Source organism: Mya arenaria, chromosome 10 (assembly GCF_026914265.1).
Source record: "Mya arenaria isolate MELC-2E11 chromosome 10, ASM2691426v1".
Classification (NCBI taxonomy): domain Eukaryota; kingdom Metazoa; phylum Mollusca; class Bivalvia; order Myida; family Myidae; genus Mya; species Mya arenaria.
Window position 1 is genome coordinate 50,145,985 of NC_069131.1, and position 21,092 is coordinate 50,167,076.

At 33.1% G+C, this 21,092-nt stretch overlaps 2 protein-coding genes and 1 pseudogene across 2 annotated transcripts; all 3 read left to right on the forward strand.

Annotated features, from left to right (window-relative positions):
- Positions 1 to 240: 240 nt before the first annotated feature.
- LOC128206946 (beta-1,3-galactosyltransferase 1-like) lies at positions 241 to 1,531 on the forward strand. Its single transcript, XM_052909690.1, has one exon. It carries the CDS (start codon positions 288 to 290, stop codon positions 1,386 to 1,388), a length of 1,101 nt encoding a protein of 366 aa, XP_052765650.1. The 5' UTR covers positions 241 to 287; the 3' UTR covers positions 1,389 to 1,531.
- Positions 1,532 to 10,825: 9,294 nt separating this feature from the next.
- Positions 10,826 to 11,757, forward strand: LOC128204779 (beta-1,3-galactosyltransferase 1-like; annotated as a pseudogene).
- Positions 11,758 to 16,000: 4,243 nt separating this feature from the next.
- Positions 16,001 to 18,038, forward strand: LOC128206537 (beta-1,3-galactosyltransferase 1-like). The gene is made up of 2 exons (XM_052909084.1): positions 16,001 to 16,133; positions 16,418 to 18,038. Exon 2 carries the CDS (start codon positions 16,429 to 16,431, stop codon positions 17,584 to 17,586), a length of 1,158 nt encoding a protein of 385 aa, XP_052765044.1. The 5' UTR covers positions 16,001 to 16,133; positions 16,418 to 16,428; the 3' UTR covers positions 17,587 to 18,038.
- The last annotated feature ends 3,054 nt before the right edge of the window (positions 18,039 to 21,092 follow it).

The window sequence follows — 21,092 nt, forward strand, 5'->3', positions numbered from 1 at the left end:
TGTATAAGTTCTTATTTTTGCCAAGCTAGAAAATATACACTAGGACTTCAGAGCGTGTGTTTAGGAAATCAGGAAAGTAGTGTTTGAGTGCAATATTTCGTACCATGGTGTACAAGAAAACTCGCTATAACTTATTTTTGCAGGGTAAAGCCCCTGTGTGAATAAATATACACATACTACACTTTTGAACATGGTATGATTATTTATGCTCTCCATTTCTTGTTTCAGATTGCGCGACAATGCCTGGGCACAAACATCTGACAACAAACCGAACTTTTATCGTTGCTATGGTCATTGTTGCATTTTTCATAATTGTCTACTTTGACAAATCAAGTTTTTACAGAAATAGGAATTTTGAATTCATAGCTAAAAACATTAGTATTATGGACATGGTTGTTCGGGACGTAAACGTTGATTTATACATGAATGAAAGTCGTATGCCTTTGAATAACAAAGCAGACAATCAAAGGTCAACTACTGGAAACAAAACATCTGAGGAAATCGTAACCGAAAGTTCTGAAACAGATGATTTTGGGAACATCAAGTACTCCAGCAAAAATAAAAGGAAAGCGTGCTGTCATGACTGTTTTCTTCACGAGTTTGAATATATAATTGATAATCCAAGTATATGTAGTAACATTCGACGGGAAACAGCAAAATTATTTATATTTGTTTTTACAGAGCACTCAAATATTGACAAAAGAACTGCTGTAAGAAGGACATGGCTATCAGTGTCGAAAAATAACACATCGGAAGTACGTTATGCGTTTGTACTTGGAGAAACTGAAGATACACATCTTCGGGATGTCATTTTAAAAGAAAACGAAATTTACCATGACATCATCAAGGAAAACTTTAAGGATAGCTATAGAAATTTAACATACAAAACAATATTGGGTTTGAAGTGGGTGACCGAAAAATGTCCAACTGTGCAATTCGTAATGAAAACGGACGATGATGTATTTGTGAATATAAAGTCTTTGATGTTGTTGCTGAATAGTAGCAACGATTTAAGAAAAAATGACGCCATCATTGGGGCATGCAAGTTAATAGCTGAACCAATTCGTGATAGTCACTCAAAATGGTATGCGTCTGTTCATTCCTTTTCAGATAATTTATATCCAGGTTATTGTTCAGGCACTGGATATGTAATGAGTTCAAACGTTGCAAAAGCTTTGTATAAAATATCATCAAATGTCCCATTTTTTCACCTAGAAGATGTTTACATAGCACTGTGTATGAAATTTCTTGGGTATAAGCTTACTCCAACGAATGGCTTTTTAGCATATTATAAGGCTAATTTGTGTGAATATAAACACATGGATGTTGTGACTGTACATGGTATATCTTCATATCATATGGAAGAAATATGGAATTCACACTGCTAAAAAGTTCTATATAGAAACAAAAAAACAAAACAAAAAAGGCACTTGTCTTTATGTGGGTATGTTTGTTTTACAAATTGATTGCTGTTATCGGATTGAATGAATGCGTCATAAGTGTCAAAATGCATTAAAGTTGTATAAGATAATAAGGTGTTTTTAGATTTGTTACGAATACATTCTAATCCGATATGGCCTATAAATGTTGATGGATAGCCTAGAGGAACTACAACTACAAATACATTAATGATTTTGAAACTTTTTTGGAATGTCAAAATGAAATTTAAACACTCAGAAAACATATCCCTCTGTGAAGTTGCTTAGTTGAATAATACACCACAACATCCTGCAAAGGAAGTATGATTACTCTTGGAAGAGCTGTGATTCATAGGGAGCTCTGAGTCAAAGGAATTTGGAATATCTGCCCAATGGACAGCATTAGCCTTTCCGGAAATCAAACACAATGCTAATTAGATAATATTCGAGCAGAAACAATAAGATGTTTTGAAGAAACGATGATCTCCTTTTCAGTTTACAATGTTGAGTCCTTGTCAAGGAACAAACGCTTGTATTTTTCAATCAATTTTGATCTTAATTCTTCGTATAGAAGGCATTCTAGAAGATAGTTTGCGGCTGTCTCAACTTCACCACATGTACAAAATGGATCTTTCATAATGTTTTTGAAATAAAGATTGTTCTTTCAAATTAATACAATGAGTCCTGAGTCTAGCATGCAGAATATTCTAGAAGCGTTGATAGTTAAACTGTGATAGAATCGAAGCTATTCCGAAATGGCTGTTGATTTGTTATTTAAATATTGGAAGACTTTTTGGGTTATGGATCTTTAGTGGGAGGTTGTTCCACGATTGATTAGTTGACGGAAGAATAGAGTTTGAATAAAACTGTGTACGGCATCATGGAACTCTAACATCTAACGGATTTTTAGAGCAATATCTTGCCGCCGGTGCATCTGGTATTATGTATGCAGGTTCTAGGTTGTTTTTATTTCGTAGAAAAGTATGAATCTATGCATTGATATTCTCGAACTAAGCGTCTGGAAGCCGGTTTCAGCATAGAGTTTTGTCAGAAAAAAACAGTCCTTTTTAATGGCGAAGATAATACGAATAGCTTCTAGAGCTTTAAGCTTGATCTGTTCTAGATAGTGTTCTTCAGCCTATGTAAGATTATCCCGAACGACATCAGAATAGTCGCGTATTGGGCAAATAAACGCAGTGTACAAAATATTACGAGAACGTCTGTCAAGAGTAAAATATAAACGAAGTACTCTAACACGTATCCATGCATTTTCTTTGATCATATCATGGTGTGCACACTGACGATTGATACACTGCAATTGAGATATCGAAAAACCACAGCTCGAATTTCTTTTCCTCCATCCATACATTGATAGAATGTATAATGTACGAAAGCTGATTTACAGTTGAATCGTTAGGGACAAAACCAGATTGCAAGAAAGTTATTCCATTGTTGGCAACGAGGCTGTTGAACTTATGCTTATGAATTACATTTTCAATTACCTTACTTAATTAACTTAACAATGATATTAGGTCGAATACGAATGTATGTCAAATGTGTAATATGTACCCATTTTAACATTATTCCATAACGCCTTGTTAAGAAACGCATTAATAAGAAATCAGAAACGGGACGCAATTCGATGCGAAAGCAAAGCTAAATTAAAAACTACTTCAAAATGAGTTATATTTTTTTATCATCGACAAATCAGAGGAAACATAATAGCGAAATTATAATGTAAACTTAACCAAACGATAACCTCAAACTATTTATAATATAATTCTGATAGTCTACCTAATCTTACTGATAACCCCGGGGAATTTTCAAGATGTTTATTTATTCAAATTCAAGATCGTACTTCCGTATTTCATTTAGTGTATATGGTCTGTTTCTATAACACTCTGGTTGCAAAGTTTGCTACTCACGGCTTGTAATTCTTAAGATAGGTGCTTCACTATTGACATTTTTTTAACAGGCCTATGACTATGATTGCCTGAATACCAAATGGGACGTAAATAACGAACAGATTAAAACGTTTCCTTTTATTGGAATATGATCAATTGCAAGTGGAACCCAAATACAAAACATTGTTTTGATATTTAAAAAAAAATACATATATAAACTCGATTAGCAGGAACTTCACTCTACTTAAAACTACTTCAAAAACGTAAGATTCCATGTTGCAACATCATCATTCCGGTATCGGGGGTCGAGAATAAAGTACGGTTGTGTATGGAATATATGTTTTCATATGTTGGAAGGATAGACCATCATTTATAACAGTTAAATTGATGGCCTTGCACTACCTTTGATGGAAACGAGATATTCATGATGGTGAATAAAGTGTCCACCAAAATGATCAATTGTACAGTATTCGTACATATATTAAAATGAACATTGACTTTCGGTTGGAAATAATTCCAAATTGAATTATTTCATTTCCCAGGACAAAAATCATTTGTTTGCACATGCTTAAGAGAAAAAGGGACTGCTCACAAAGTTAATTGTTTTAGACTTAAGTAATTCTGTTGATAAGGTTGCAGTCTTTTGAACTAAATGCATGTAAGTATCAGTCAAATAGTTAATTTAGTTTAAATGTAACGGTTGCAAAGAGTCACATGCTTCATTATTTAGTCATATGAAAAATGTTAATTTCTAAATAGCGTGATTATGTGAAATTTTATTTAAACAATATCAATACTATTAAATAAATTACTCAATATAGCATTTATAATTGTTCTTAAGATTTCCACCAGAATTTTAGAATATATTTTTATTTTTAACTCTATGACTTGCTTCGAAAGTAATATGCTTGATAAAAGTACAGTGCTCTTAAATTATTTACTCTGATACCAAATACAAGCCTGGCTGTCATGGTCTTACCACCAACAGTAAAGACCACAATGTAAGCGTTATCCAGGAGACAGTGTTGAGTTATCCTTGTTGTGTATGTCATGGTTATATGCTTTTATCAGATAGTGTAAATGCTTTAATTGTTCATGTTATGCTCCCCTTGCAGAAATGAATATAAAATACAGTCTCTAGAAGTCCCTACTCCTTATGATTGATAATTTAACTCAGGTAGGAATGGGAGTCGTCCGAACCGCATCAGATGTGAATATGACTTGCTAAGACAAGTGTTTGAGTGTTTTCTTTTTTCGCAAGGCAGTGTCCATATTTAAACAGGTTTAAAGATAACCTCACATCAAACCTAAACTTCAAAGTTTTCCGATTTATCTATTTTTGAAAATGCATTTATTGAGTTGACGCGTTTTGGAGATAATATTTTTACATTTGGAAAGTGATCGCATTTAAAACTTGAATAAGCGCTCACATCCAAGCTTTTGTCACGGATACTCACAATCAAATGCCACTCTGTCACTTGATAAACCTATTTTCCTCCGTCTTTTCTTATGCCTCTCGTCTAATGATCATATAAGTGGCTTGCAGACTTATACAAAAACTTTAACGTTGTACTCACTACATGTTAAGAGTGACTTAAAAAAGTTAATTTGGGAAGCAATAAATATGGTGAAACACGTCTTATGAAAAAGAGACAGTTCATATTCATTGAAGGTAAAGAATCATGTACTTCAAGATAAAAGATGGATTACGATTTATTAAAAATTAAACGAAGCCTATTTCAGCTTCCATTGTAGTTCACATTATCCATGCTTATGGACATCGATCACGACCTTGAAATTGCCTATCATAAATATGGACAAATGATTTTTAACAATCATGTGCTTCAATAACATATGATGAATAGACCAAGTACTCTTCACATGAATTAAAACTTAAGATTCAAAAACAGAGTAAACATTTAAACAAACCAATCTTAAATATGCGTTTCAGTACATTAAATAAATAAAATAGCGTTTATTAGAATTAACACTGTCTCTCCATACAAGTACATCATGAAAGGCTTTTACATAAAGATTTATTATATTAAATCACAACATTTTTGAACATATTTAGTTAATAGAAAGTGATGGGATAACCTCATACAACCTTCCATTGTCACGAACTGTTCTAGTCATTTACATAACAGATAAACCAGATTTAATTTATCAAAACAATTAAAATCAATACATGAGTTATAAGTTGTATACAACTCTTATACATGTAGAATGGTTAGTTTTAGGCAAGTGAGTTGTATTGATGCCATTTAAAGACAGACGGTTTATATTTTATGCAGAATTGTGGTATATTTCATAAAATTTAGTATGGCTAAGAAAGGTTTAATAAATCATAAGGTTGTTTCATTTCAATCCGTCTTTTTCAAGAATCATGCCATGGGAAACAGTTAGATGATAATTAAACATAACCTTGTTCAGAAACATCAAGAACTCTAAACATGCACTATGTGAAGATGAAAAATAGATAATTTTACATTGAGATTAATTTACCACCCTTACGTTTGACTATAAGTAAAGGGAAATACACAATGCGGGGAAATAAAATCCTCAAAATTATTTTGAACAGGTTCATATGAAACATATATGCAGAAAGTTGTTTAAAAGATTACGAATTTAAAATGTTTGATATCTATCACAATTATATCTGAAAGGTACATTTATTTAGCTCTTGAATAGTTGATACGGAAATAATATTCAAACAGTTTAAATATAAAACAAACACTTATGGCACGCGCATTAGGCAACCGCTTGCTGGAAGTGTATGTACTCTTATTTCAATATTTACGTACGTATTTTGTATGTCAACAATCACAAAAAGCTAGCATTATGTTTATATTTAAGTCTTAAAGAAAGCTGTCAAATAAAAAGTGTTTTAGATTAACTGGTCAATAATAGTTGGGCTACGATGAAGCTTAATATTGATATTGATATTGATATTGAAGTGCGTTGCTGTACATACTCGTCAAGAGAGGGGTGAGGGTGAAAGCGATAGTGAGAGTGAGAATGAGTGAGAATGAGTGAGAAAGGGTTAGAAAAAGAGAACACCTTGAACTTACACGTCGGAATGTTTAAAATTCGTTTCTGAATCATAAGGTAAAATTGACGTTATATATTATGACACTCTTGTCGATTGAAATAATTTCAACGGATTTTTGGATCACCCTTAAATTTTAGCAACAAAAATAAAACAAATGCTACAATTCATACGCTGAATATTGCCTTAATGATTTGGTTCCTAGCACCGTTATAGTAAAATAACGTGGATAAACACATATATTTTGATCATGTTGTTAAGTCAGACGAGCTTGGTTTTGCCAAGAAAATCATTATTGTTTGATATACCCGCGTAGTGAAGGATTTAGTAACGATTTTAGGGATTCCATCTATAATCCAGTTTTGTATGTCTGATGACTTATGTATAATGGATATTAAACCGAATGTTTCTGAAAGATTATAAATGTCATTTTTTCACTTGCGCTAAAGATAAGAATGCAATAGAAAAACTTCCTTTATCAAATTTAACATACAAAACAATATTGAGATTGAAGTGGGTAACCGAAAATGTTCGACGGTGCAATTCGTAATGAAAACGGACGATGATGTGTTTCTGAACGTACGGTCCTTGATGTTGATGCTCAATAGTAGCAACAAATTAGGAAAAAATAACGCAATAATTGGGGCATGCAAGTTAATAGCTGAACCAATTCGTGATAGTCACTCAAAATGGTATGCGTCTGTTCATTCCTTTTCAGATAATTTATATCCAGGTTATTGTTCAGGCACTGGATATGTAATGAGTTCAAACGTTGCAAAAGCTTTGTATAAAATATCATCAAATGTCCCATTCTTTTACCTGGAAGATATATACATAGCACTGTGTATGAAGCATCTTGGGTTTAGGCTTATTTCAACAAAAGGATTTATGGCATCTCATAAGGCTAATTTGTGCGAATATAAACATATGAGTGTTGTGACTGTACATGGTAAATCTCCATATCATATCGAAAGAATATGGAATTCACATTGCTGAATATTTTTGAAAGGTGTATAAAGGGCGTATCCCCTATATGTGCATGTAGCTTTTGGGTATCTCTCAGTTATCGCATGGAGCTTCTTCAGTATGTTGTGAATATGATAAACTTGCAATATTATTAATATCGTTAATATCAGCTTTGAGCGACTCGTTGTTACATGATTGGTTGATTTATATTGCCAGGCGATTTTATCAATGTATTGATAAAATGTCTTAAACTCAATAAGTGATATATATTTATTGTGGTCAAGTCGTTTAGTTGTGTTTTTTTTTTTTTTCTTGATTTTACCAGCGAAGGTTCGCATCATTATAAAACCAATTTTTTGTTTAACTTTATTTGTATTTCATTCTGTAATTACGATATTATTGAGTAAAATAATGATAAATTAGGTATTTTCAGATGCATTCACATAAATGAACATAGTTTATTAATTAATTCGCCATCTATTCAAAATTACGTCAGTGACTTGTTAAGAATTAATCGTATTTCAAAAATGTGTTTCAAAATCTGCAAAACTTGAAAACACAGTACTAAATCAACAATAATCTATTTAAGTCTAGCAAAAAAACATTTAAAATATTAATATATGTATTCACGTATAATAGAGTTCGCCAAAAACTATATGTGTGACGCATATAAATCGTGCCAAGATTACCATTATGTTGCGAAAAGGCATGTTCACACCGCACATATTTCATTCTGTTATACTAGTCATACATTTAGAACGCATTCTTCTATAGGTTAGGATTCCAGCGTTTTTAGTATAAAAACTACATAAAACTTCAACAAACGTTTTGTTTACATCTTTATTACCTGTGATTAACGATGTGGGAAATGCGGAGTAATCGATTAGTATACATATAGGCATTTTCTTGACATTCTGATAAGTTAGTTGGGAGGTGTCAGCAATTGCTTTTGTTCTGCTAATTAGCAGATGGACTGTTTCAACACATCAACATGGTTTGACAACTGGACGAATCACTTCGGTGCAAAGATTTAATTCTTACCCTTTAGTATTTATGGTCAGAATTGGACCACAATAACCATATCATCTTTTCATTTTACATTTATTTCGATATCGCTTGTGGAATGAACTTTTGTTGGGCCCACAAATGAGTCCGTCCGTACATAGCTGAGAAGGTGAGTCACACGCAAAACTCGTGTTTTGGGGTTAAGGGGTATAGTTATGTCATGTGGTCAGTCAAACCATGGTTTGAAGTGCTGTTATTGTATTTGTCAAATATAAGCCGATCCCAATAATGTCCACCATGCTAAAACTGCGTGTTACGAACAATACACGTTCATGTCTGTTGGTCATAGGTCAGAATAATTTCAATGGGTCATAAGCAAAACTACTCAAATCATATTTAATTCCTCAAAACTGTATCACATTCACGCATAAAAGTAAAATAACTCCGGACCACGGACGGGCATGTTATTGTCGGTATTCCACCGACTCCACCTAGTTTTCTGGTTATATTTCGTGATATATTTCACGAGCGACATCAATACTACGTAAGGAACTACATACCCAACATACAAACATACACATTTGAACTTGGATCATAAATACTCATGAAGTGTGGCGTGAAAAGCCGCCATTTGAAAGGAGCGTTGACGAACTCACCATATGAAGCGATGTTAGGGAGTTTGAAAAGGGAGATTACTAGTATGTTTTTAGCTGCGTTCTTAAAATCAAACTAACTGATTTTTTTTTTCAATTAATGCTTGTAGTTTTAACACCAAAATGTTTATTGCATTGTTACTTTTGCAGCATGGTGTAACTGGAAACTAGCTGACTAAGCTCTATTACCGCCATTGTACCCAAAAAAGACTGAAATTGACAAAGTTAAGTTAAATGGTGTGATGTATACACATTATGCATTTGGAAGCAAACGCAATTAATATTTTTTTAACAAATTTAACATACAAAAAATGCACATACATTCATATGAATATCAAACATATTTGTAAAGAAAGCATTAAGATTTTGTAAAGTTTCGCTTTTGTCATTCATTAAAGCTGCTTTTGATATTTTGTTGTTTGTGTTAAGTAACAATATAATGCAAAATACACTGCTGGAATAATGCATTATCAACTTAATATCTATAACTTGATGTAAGTGGACGAAATAAAACTTGGTTGCATAAAGGTAGAGTCGAAAGGAGAGAAGTGTGACAGGACAAGGTCTAAAGGTAGAAACATGCAATATGTTTAGTTGGAAAACTTTCTTAGACAACATCGGGGGTCACATATGAATCGATGAATCGTTGGATGACTCCAAAGATTCGTTGAAATGAGTAAACTCATTCATCACGCGAGACATACTAAACTGTTGAGGTAAAGATTTCAGATTTGTTCATGGCGCGGTTGAAATCCAGATGAACACAATAAATTATATGCCCAAATCAATCTATATCGTAAAGATCGAAGTCATGACTAAACGTAAAGAAAATCCATGTCTGAGTTAACGTATACTATGATGCCGGTCATTAGGCCTGTCTCTTATGTATTGAGTATAAAATGATTGGAATTTTGCTATCAAGAATGAGTATGACCCATCATTCAGTAAAAGAAAGGACATCAACGATCTGCATGCAAAATGTATGCTTTTCTCGAGAAGCTATGAACATTGTACCAGAGGATTTTTAAGTGAAAACCGATGACACCAGCCGCTACGGAAAGAGGTGACAGATGGTAGGAGAAATATGCTGGACCAGGGTTCTCGTGAATATTGCCTTAAAGAACTATAAGCACCGGCAGCAAACATATAAACTCGAATTGAGAAAAATGTCACTTCGATTTCTTGCCTGTGCATCTAAGCAGGGCTTATTTTTAAAATGGCAATCTTATCTTAAATCAATGTATACTCATATGTAATAAATTTTTAAATGATGAACCTTTAACTACTTACTAAATAATGAATTTATGGAAAATATAAATTACTGATAACAAGATTGTAACCCTGCATTTGATAGCTATATAGTATCATATTTTAACATAACTGTCGTGTTTTGTAAAAAAAACAATTATCATCAAATATCGTAGTTGGAAACGATCGTTATAGTACATAAATTATAATACAAATAGTTGCATTGGAAATACTCGCTTAAACTTTTAATATATTTTTATATAATGCAACTCCTGGCAAGATCACAGGAAATACGCATGAGTGTATATCGTATAAAAACAGTTTAGCTCTGCAATTTGGGAAATATTTTATGTTTTTCAATAATCGGTACTTAGCGAAAAGCAGCTAAGTGAATGTTTGGGATACTCTACCTGAGGTAAACAGGTAAGGAAACGCTTCTGACTATTTGTTATCAAACATAACATTTCAAACCGCTCTTAGTTCTTTTCTAGGGAGAACAAAGTAAACGTGAATCAACTTGGTATGATTGTTATGTTTTGATATTAGGTTAAAGTTTTTCTGCTTCTTTAAGATTGCTTGACAATGGCTGGATACACACACTTGAAAAACAACCGAGCTGCTATCATTGCCATTGCCATTTGTGGAGTCTTCATTATTTTGTTTGGCAACTCAATTTTGGACAAGGGTATGAAGCTAGAATTAATAGTGAATAACATAAATTTTGTGGATAAAATTGTTCGGGAAGGCGATGCTGATTTATACATGATTGGATGTCGTAAACCGTTCTGTAACAATTCAGAAATTCAAAGGCTTAGTATCGAATACAAAACATCTGGGGAAATCGTAGCCGACAGTTCGGGGGTAGAGGCAGATGATTTTGGGAACATCAAATATTCCAGTAAAAACAAAAGGAAAGACAGCTGTTATGATTGTTTTATCCACGAGTTTAAATATATAATTGATAATCCAAACCTTTGCAATGGAAATGGACGGCACACAGCAAAATTATTTATATTTGTTTTTACAGAGCACTCAAATATTGACAAAAGAACTGCTGTAAGAAGGACATGGCTATCAGTGTCGAAAAATAACACATCGGAAGTACGTTATGCATTTGTACTTGGAGAAACTGAAGACAAACATCTACGAGATGCCGTAATGAAAATGAAATCTACCATGACATCATCAAGAAAAAGTTAGGAACAATATTTGGTTTGAAGTGGGTGACCGAAAAATGTTCGACGGTGCAGTTCGTAATGAAAACGGACGATGATGTGATTGTGAATATACGGTCCTTGATGTTGCTTCTGAATAGCAGCAACGAATTACGACAAAATAACGCAATAATTGGGGCATGCCAATTAATGGCTCAACCAATTCGTGATAGTAATTCAAAATGGTATGCATCTGTTTATTCATATCCAGATAATTTATATCCAGGTTATTGTTCAGGCACTGGATATGTCATGAGTTCTAACGTTGCAGCGGCGTTGTATAAATTCTTTCACCTTTAAGATGTATACATAGCACTTTGTATGAATTTCCTCGGGTATAGGCTTATTCCAACAAATGGCCTTATGGCATATCATAAGGCTAATTTGTGTGCATATAAATACATGGATGTTGTGACTGTTCAAGGTATATCGCCATATAATATGGAAGAAATATGGAATTCACACAGCTAAATATGTATTTATATATAAAGCAAGTAGCAATAAGGCGCGCATGTAGTTCACATATCGATCGCTTCTATTGCGCAGTGCTCCTTCTTCATCTGGATAATTATGAATGCCTCATCAATTTAAAAACGCACGTCCAAATCATAGAATATTGAATAAGATAAACTTGAAATGTTAGCAAAAGTGCAGAAGTTTGAAAGGCATTAGGCTAATGTTATGAATAAGGGAACTCATTAAAAAATATATGTTTCTTAAGACCCAAAATACAAAAAAATCAAAAGAGGCAAGCAAGAGTCCTTTTACGCACAAGTGTTTTAAAATGTTAGTAAATTTTACGAAAAGAACGTGTTTAACAAATTTCGGTTAAAAACATTTGCATTTTTACCTAAGAGTCCTACAAAATTAGGATTGGTTTCAGATGCCAAAATGTCTGACATTATCGATCTAACACTATCTTATTGCTTTGTTGCGATTGTCTCAATTTTTATTTTTGTTACCAGGAAGTGAAGTTAAGTCACGTATTCCTCTGATTTGATATTTAACTATTTTATTGAATATCTGAATAAATATCAACAAGAATATACATTGTTGGTTGGATAGTCTAGAACAAGTTGACACAAACATAAATATCCATAATGTCGAAATACTTTTCCGGAAAAATACCAAATTTAAACTGGTCAATGAAAAGATATTCTTCCGTATAAATTACGTTTATTCCTATAACACGAAACCATTTTGAGTTTAGTATTTGCGCTTTAAACTTTACAATTGATAGAGTGCATTTATACGACGAGTGCACTTTCTATCACTTCTTGAAGAAGTGTTATGTTTATTTAAAAAAAGATATTTAAATAAAATCAGGGTAAACTTAAAAACAAGTTGAAGGGAAATTGACTAAACAAAACATCACACAAAGAACACAGAAAAGGAATGAAAAACATCTGTTACAAACGAAGTAAGTCTAGGGTCGGGGCTACATTTAAGAGTAGGTCAACGACATGGAACAAACATATTCGTTGACGCCTAAAGAATATGCTTGTCGCGTTTGAAAACTGAATATGCAGAATCCTTATTAATGAATACCCAAGGGTGTTATGAATTGTTACAAGGGATAAAAAATGAGTGACAAATAGCAACAGACGCCGAATGTACAAGGGAATAGAAAGGATATCACAAGCAATTTATTAAACGTTCCTCCCGACAACCTTATATAACTGATAACATAATGCAAACTCAAATTAAAGATGATACTTCCGTATTTCATTGAATTCAATGCATATACACTCAAAGTTAAGATGATACTTCCGTATTTCATTGAATCCAATGCATGTACACTCAAAGTCAAGATGATACTTCCGTATTTCATTGAATTCAATGCATGTACACTCAAAGTCAAATTGATACTTCCGTATTTCACTGAACAAGAATCTATCGTATGAATGCATTCGATCTGTTTCGATGTTATACGTATAGCTTTTATTTTTTGATTTTGTTTATTTGTGTAAACGTGAGAAAGTTATTGTATAAAACAACCTAACGGATTGTGTTGTTCGTCATTCAAACCCTATTGGTTTTAACACCAACATTTTGATCTAATAGTGGACGGCTTCATCGGGATCGTTGGATAATTTTTGCATCCAATAGCTCGCAAGCGTACCTAGATGTATCATTTCGTACATGTAAAGGTGTTTGTTTTCGAGATAATGAAAAAAACGAAGGAATTTATTATAAAAATGAATTCAACTCGCATATGTAGATAAACCTTAAAGTATTTTGAAAATATTAATAGCTCCATGTGTTCAAAATAAATGCTCCACACTATCAAGACAACAAACAAGAGACATCTGCCTCTAAACAGGAGTTCGTTCCATAATATACAATGTATCGATAAGTTTGAGGTCATGAATTTTGAATCAAAGACTTCTAATTTCACTTACGCTACAATGCCACAATTCGGGTCAGTAACGCGTATTCTTCTATATGGCGTATGGACGGAGCAGAATATCAAGTCCTTGTGTACGCAATTGTATATAACCAAGGTTTCGATAAAAGAAACAAATATCTAACTTATGAGGATGTGCATTTAAAATGTATTTTCCCGCGATTTTCAAGTAAGCATCCTGTACATCAGGCGATATGGGAAAGGAGCAGACGGGTGTAATGAAGGAAAGATGGTAGAACAGGGTTCTCATGAATATCGCCTGAAAAGACTTATACTATCAACAACCAACAAATTGACACGAAATGAGGAAACAATGTCTTCGACCGTGTGCCTCCTTAAAGGGGTTACTTTTTAACAACAGAATTTGTCCCTACAACTTCTTAGTGGAAGTGTTCCCTCGTTACGTGTAGGGTAATGACCGTACCGACCATTCACTATTTGATACGTGCCTTTCTCAACATTATTTCTATCTAGGTTATAACAAGGTGACAGCGCAGTACGAATGAGGGTAAAATTGCCATTTCGGTTTACATTATCCGTCTACTCTCCTAAAGAAGAACTTATGTCAAGAAAGAAAACGTAGAAACTCTCGCTAATATAGTAAAGATGTTTGGGATAATTAAATATTTGTTTCTAGGTAATAACTGAACGTATTAAGCGATAAAATGATCTGACTTGATGATATGTTTATCAAAATATTGTTATGATAAGTTTCTATTATTATGATAAGTTTAACATATAGAAGATCCATATACCAAGTATATATGGAAGAAAACACGCAATTATTGTCATCTATCAGAGAAAGAAACATTCGTTCAAGTTCACTCTTATCACATAATATTATATCAATTAGATTATAAGTCGTTACATTGATATGACTCACAACTAAGATTAATGTTGGCAGATATATCCTAGAATAAAAGTGAGTCATTAGTTTTACAAAGAAATATTCCAGCAGAAATATTGCACCAATCAGCAGATATTATATCAATATCAATATTTTGATCATATCAAGACATACGAGTTACGTTAAATTACAACTTTGATAAGGTTGACTCATAGAAGCATTTAACTATTTTGAACCTAATAAACGCGATATCATTAATATAGATAAAAGCTTCAAAAATGTTTTAACAATAATTAGTAAATAATGAAAATCAGTTATCCATTTATAAGCGTTAAATAATTGACAGACAAATTGGGAAAACATATGTTCAACTTAGTAATATAAGTACATTTACTGTTAAATGTAGGTCATGCCAATATCACATCCAGATAAAATCTGGAACGATAAACTATTATAGGCTCTGTTTCCCAATCTAGCAACTAAGTGGGTCATAACTAGTGGGTGAAATCATTTATATTCGTTGGCATAAAATTTCGTGGTTTTCTGAAAATTTACTTTTTCGTGGGTACTTGAATTCGTGGTTTTTCATTTTTGAAAAAAAAATCCGAAACAACGATCGTCCTAAATGGTCTGCATAATCTCCACGCGCTGGGCACGTAATTTCCGTCTTCTACGTAACACGGTTTATGACACTCGCTTTAGTGTTACAACTTGTCAATTAGAGCATATACCCATGTCAATTATCGATTTAATTGGAAATTACAGTCATAAAAGGAGATGGACGCTGATCAAATATAAAGGCAGGCGAAGCCATTGAATATCAATTAAGAACGTTACAAACTGTGAAAAATCTAGAAGGTGCGTTTATTTGAAAACAAACAATCAATGTAATCGATTAATATTCCATTAAAGAAATAAATTCGAGTACCGACACTCAACACGCACATCTTGTAAACCTGGAGATTTTCATGAACAGCACACGCTACAGCATGTGTTCGTCATTTGGTAAATATAAAACAATGAAATGATTATTTGTAAAAGGCAGATATAATATATTACCAAAACAATAATAGTAAGATATACAGTGAGTTCCGTATTAACGCTGTATACTGCGACCTTTGTAAAGAATATACTAGAGTATGAACATAACAAGGCAATTGAAAAAGTGAATAAAGGGACTATATTTCGTGGGATCTTGAATTCGTGGACCACCCAACCCACGAAAACCACGAACATTAATGCCCCACGAACATTAATGATTTCACAGTATTTGATTTTGATAACAGATACTTAATAGCAAGTTGTCATACAGTTTGCTATCAGTAGAACTTCAAATGAGGTTGATAATTATGCGCGTCGGAGGCTTGATAAGAGACTCCTGACAACAAATGCATGTACTGGATCATTAACCTGATATAAAAGGTAAGAAAACTCTAATTCATAATTTGTAATTTGTGATGATGATGATGATGATGATGATGATGATGATGATGATGATAAATTAAAATCACATGGCCAAAATACAGCAATTTCAAAATATATTGTGGTAAATGTATCCTTGTGCACATGATAAGACGACGAGTCCAAAGTGTTTATCGTTTTGGTTCGCGAAATACATCATGTTTTACTGAAAGCTCTACTTAAAATATTCCTAAATAGCTAGGTTGATAACCTCGATATTGTTTAAGTCTTCCTTATTGTTTCAGATTGCTTGACAATGCCTGGATACACAGACCTAAAAACCAACAAAGGTTTAATCGTTGTTATTTTAATTGTTGGAGTTTTTATAATTGTTTCCTTTTGCAACAACTCAATTTTGGACCATTTGAGTAAAAATCCTAAATTCCTAGCGAATGGCACAAATGTTATGGACATGGTATATCAGGACGTCGACATTGATTTATACTTGACTGAAAGTCGTACACTGTTGCATAACAATTCAGACTTTCAAAGGCAAAGTACCGAACACATGACACTTGCGAATTTGGTTACAGTAACTGAAAGTTCGGAAGTAGATGATTTTGGGAACATCAAATATTCAAGTAAAAATAAAAGGAAAATGGACTGCCATAATTGTTTTCTTCACGATTTCAAATATATAATTGATAATCCCAACATATGCAATGGAAATGGACAAGAGGCAGCAAAACTATTTATATTTGTATTTACAGAGCACTCAAACACTGATAAAAGAAATGCTATTAGAAAGACATGGTTGTCATTGTCGAATAATAATACATCGGAAGTTCGTTACGCATTTTTACTTGGAGAAACTGAAGAAACACATCTACGGGATGCCGTATTGAAGGAAAATGAAATCTACCATGACATCATCAAGGAAAACTTTAAGGATAGCTATAGAAATTTAACATATAAAACAATATTGGGGTTGAAGTGGGTAACCGAAAAATGCGCAAGTGTGAAATTCGTAATGAAAACGGACGATGATGTATTTGTGAATATACAGTCGTTGATGCTGATGCTGAATAGTAGCAAAATATTAAATCAAATGCATGCAATTTTTGGGGCCTGCCAATTAATTGCTGGACCAAATCGAGACAGTCATTCAAAGTGGTATGCTTCCGTTTTTTCTTATCCAGAGAGTTTATATCCAGGTTTTTGCTCAGGAACAGGATATTTAATGAGCTCCAGCGTTGCAACGGCTTTGTATAAAATATCGCCAAATATTCCATTCTTTCACCTTGAAGATGTCTACATAGCACTGTGTATGAAATCCCTTGGGTATAGGCTTATTCCAACGACTGGCTTTATGGCATATAAGTCTAATTTGTGTGAATATAAATACATGGATGTTGTGACTGTACATGGTATACCCCCATATAATATGGAGGAAATATGGAATTCACAGTGCTAAATGTATTGCAAAGTGTAAACAGTATCTATTATAAATACGTGTAGTGCATGGATGGATCGCTTTTATTGTAGAATGCACGTTCTAAATGTGATGTTAAGTGGCAAGATATGTAATTAACGACTGAAAGGCATGAGGCAAATTTGGTAACACATAAAACATGATATTGTTTTAAAACTTAAGGATCAAAACAGAAGAATCACCAAGACCGCACATTTTAGTTCATTTTAAGGTTTGATTTATAGCAAACATAATACATTTGTTTTTTATACATCGACGGGTGAGATGAATCAAGATGAATATCGACAGATAGCTAACTATTGTCAAAAGACATTCACAAAACGATACAAACGAAATTTTAACATTTCTTCTGAAAATAACTTGTATATTGTAACTCCCCATTTCTCCAAAGTATTTTGCAATTTGCAAAGGATTTAGGTTTTTTTCTGATCAAGTTGACTTCAAAATAAATTTAAAAAAAAATAAAATTGTTTCAATGTTTCAATTTAGCTCTTTAAGAAATTGTATATATAAAGTAAATTTATATTATGATAATAAAAACGTCTTGGTCAAAATTATTGCATCTAAATGCTTAAGCGCTGCATCGTTATGATCATTATCTGTGTTCATTTTCGTACATTTAGCAAACTACTGGTTCAGTCACCATTTTCACCTAAAGAAGAATGTACGATAAACACATATCAGGGCGATTAACCTACTAACGTGAAGAATTTATACGTAAATTTTAAAATGACGCATTGGTAAATGACCTAACATAAAACATCAATCCACACAAAAATGATAAAACTGTCCTACTTAAACTTTGGTTGATCGGCAAATGAGATATGAGTTAAACCAGTTTCTAGATAAGCTGGTTCAATATGTAAGTGATCACCCTTCAACAACTTGGTTAGGTCAGGAACAATCTCAGCGATAAGCATATATATCGCGTTTTAAGTATTGCTTTTTCCGCCTTTATCAAAAGAAATGAACAGGCAGATGTCATTTTAACTTTTTTATTCAGTGCAAATCTAGTGTGGTAGGGTAATTTCGCCTTTAAGATAACATGTTTTTACTGCATTCACAAGGAGAATATCAAACATTGGAAACTCAGACATTAAATGTTGAGCAACAATTCTGTATTATGCTTTTTCTATGTGTTACTGACAGAGCACTATACTAAAAACTGTGTTCCCAGTAGCTCAAAACACTTGTCTTGTTTTAGGTAAAATACATAGGTATTCTCTCTTTAACAGTGTACAATAGTTCATAAATAGTGTTAAAATCACTCTTCATCTTTATCATATGAATATTTATGGTGTTTTTATTTCAATGTAAGACAATACAAAGCCAATGCAACTACTTAAGAAATCAAATTCTTAAAATCGTTATTATCCAAATTTATAACTGCAGCTAAAAGTATGCCATATACGGCTAATTTTTGAAAAGATGAATGCTATGACTTTTACGGAGATTGTATTTCGCCTTGTGCAATTATCAGCTAATACAGGCTGTTACCTGCAATCCTGGTAATGTCAGCCAGATATGTCATATTGCGAGTAAAAGCTGATGAAGCGACTACTCTACCATTCATGGTTATGTCAGCCAGATATGTCATATTGCGAGTAAAAGCTGATGAAGCGACTACTCTTGCATTCATGGTTATGTCAGCCAGATATGTCATATTGCGAGTAAAGGCTTGTTCCGTTGTGTTGATAATATTGTATGGTTTCTTCTTTTAAGCGTATGTCATACTGTAGAAATGATGCTGAAGCTTAGGGTTTATAAACATGATGAAATCCATGTCCCGATATGTCTGACCTTGTGACGTAGATTGACCTCTAGTGAAGGGACACTGGAACCAACAGTCATTTGCTACTACAATCATTTACAAACTCGAGCACAATTAAGCCACGGTCATTAAACATTATGGAGGTAAGGCTGCAACATATAGATGGCATTTAACACCGAACAGTAGTGTATAACTCTGCATGATAGTGCACACTACTTATAAAATTGTCAAAAAGCTTGTGAATTTGTTTTTAGCAAAATGAGTTTTGTTAGATATTCCCTATAATTGATCTTTTATGTTCCCTTATAGTGGGTGCCGAGTATTAGTTCAAAAACACTCCGGAAAGTTAGCAACAATGTAGTATTTCAATAAAAAAACATCAAATTATATTCGTTTCCGGAATTTTCTGTATCTTACTGATACCAAACGTATATCCATTAGGCCTCCATTGAGTATTAATTGATATTTAGATGGTATACAATAATTAAAGTTAAGTTAATCAGTAAATACAATTTATGCAACTATACCAGTATAAAATTTAAGCTGCGTAATGTGACTGAGACACTACTTGTCAAAGAGGAAGTGCCTCCGCGTTTAACATTTAAAAAAAGGTCATACATCAAGTTTGTAGTATGCTGCTGACGCTGTCTCATCTTTCAGGCCTTTGTAGCTCGATGCATGGGTTTTCGTCCTTCAAGCCAGCGTAAGCTCTACTGTCGTCGCAGCGTCAAAAATAGTACGATTTCTGGCCCAGACTGGATCATATCTGTCGTTTCAGTCTAAACACTGTGAAAATATACTGATTAAGATGTGTTAACAAAGACTTTCAGTTGACCAAGTCAGGTGATTTCTAGCTTTTCATTACACTATCCTAAGTCAATCGTGAAAATTAATAATCATAGGCTTTAAGTTTGTTTTTTGAAATCGACCAAGGCGAGGCCCCGTGTATATTTCTGTTTTTTTCATTATCAACAGGTAGGTTCTGCATTATCTTCAAGAAAATGACTTCGATTCCGTTTTGTGTTCGTTCATCATGATTCGGAAGACCATAATTATTATAATTTATATGATGCAGTGTCGCCTTGTCATTCCTTAAGATCATTTTGGCGTTTCTTATATTTGATATGTCATAGTTGGACTTATAGTTTATGTTATTCATGTTTACTATTTTTCTACCTCTTTAGTTAAGGCATTGATTTCTTTTTCTAGCTTCTCGTTTTCTTCTGCTTTTTTTAAATAAGTGTTCTTCTTAATATTCTAAGCGTTATATTTATTCTCATAAATTTTTCCAGAATTTCTGGAATATTTTTCTGGTCTATTGGAGTTCTTTTCAGCGTCCACAGTCTTTTCGCACAGTTTTCTTAACGGCATCCTGAATGTATTTGTTATATTTTTAGTACGATAAATTCTTGTTCATTGCCTTAAATTGTTTCATAATTGTTTAAAAAGGATTTCTATGTTCAGTTTGTTCTTGCGGTTTTCTAATCAGAAATATATGATTGTTCCTGTTTGTCTTACTGTTTTAGGTTCATTTTGTGTATTTGTTCGGTTTGTTTCGATCTAGTTTCATAAATTCAACTTATGCTCTCTAACGCTTAACTTATCGCGATCTATTTTTCTTTGTTCATTACGAGTTGCTGTATTTAACTGGTTAGTATTCCTGCCCTTATTTGCTAGGCCTTACCACATAATAATTTATGTTGAGGTCGATGAATTC

Bases quoted from the DNA above. Each gene is read 5' to 3' on its own strand.
- LOC128206537 (XM_052909084.1), top strand. From the start codon at position 16,429: ATGCCTGGATACACAGACCTAAAAACCAACAAAGGTTTAATCGTTGTT.
- LOC128206946 (XM_052909690.1), top strand. From the start codon at position 288: ATGGTCATTGTTGCATTTTTCATAATTGTCTACTTTGACAAATCAAGT.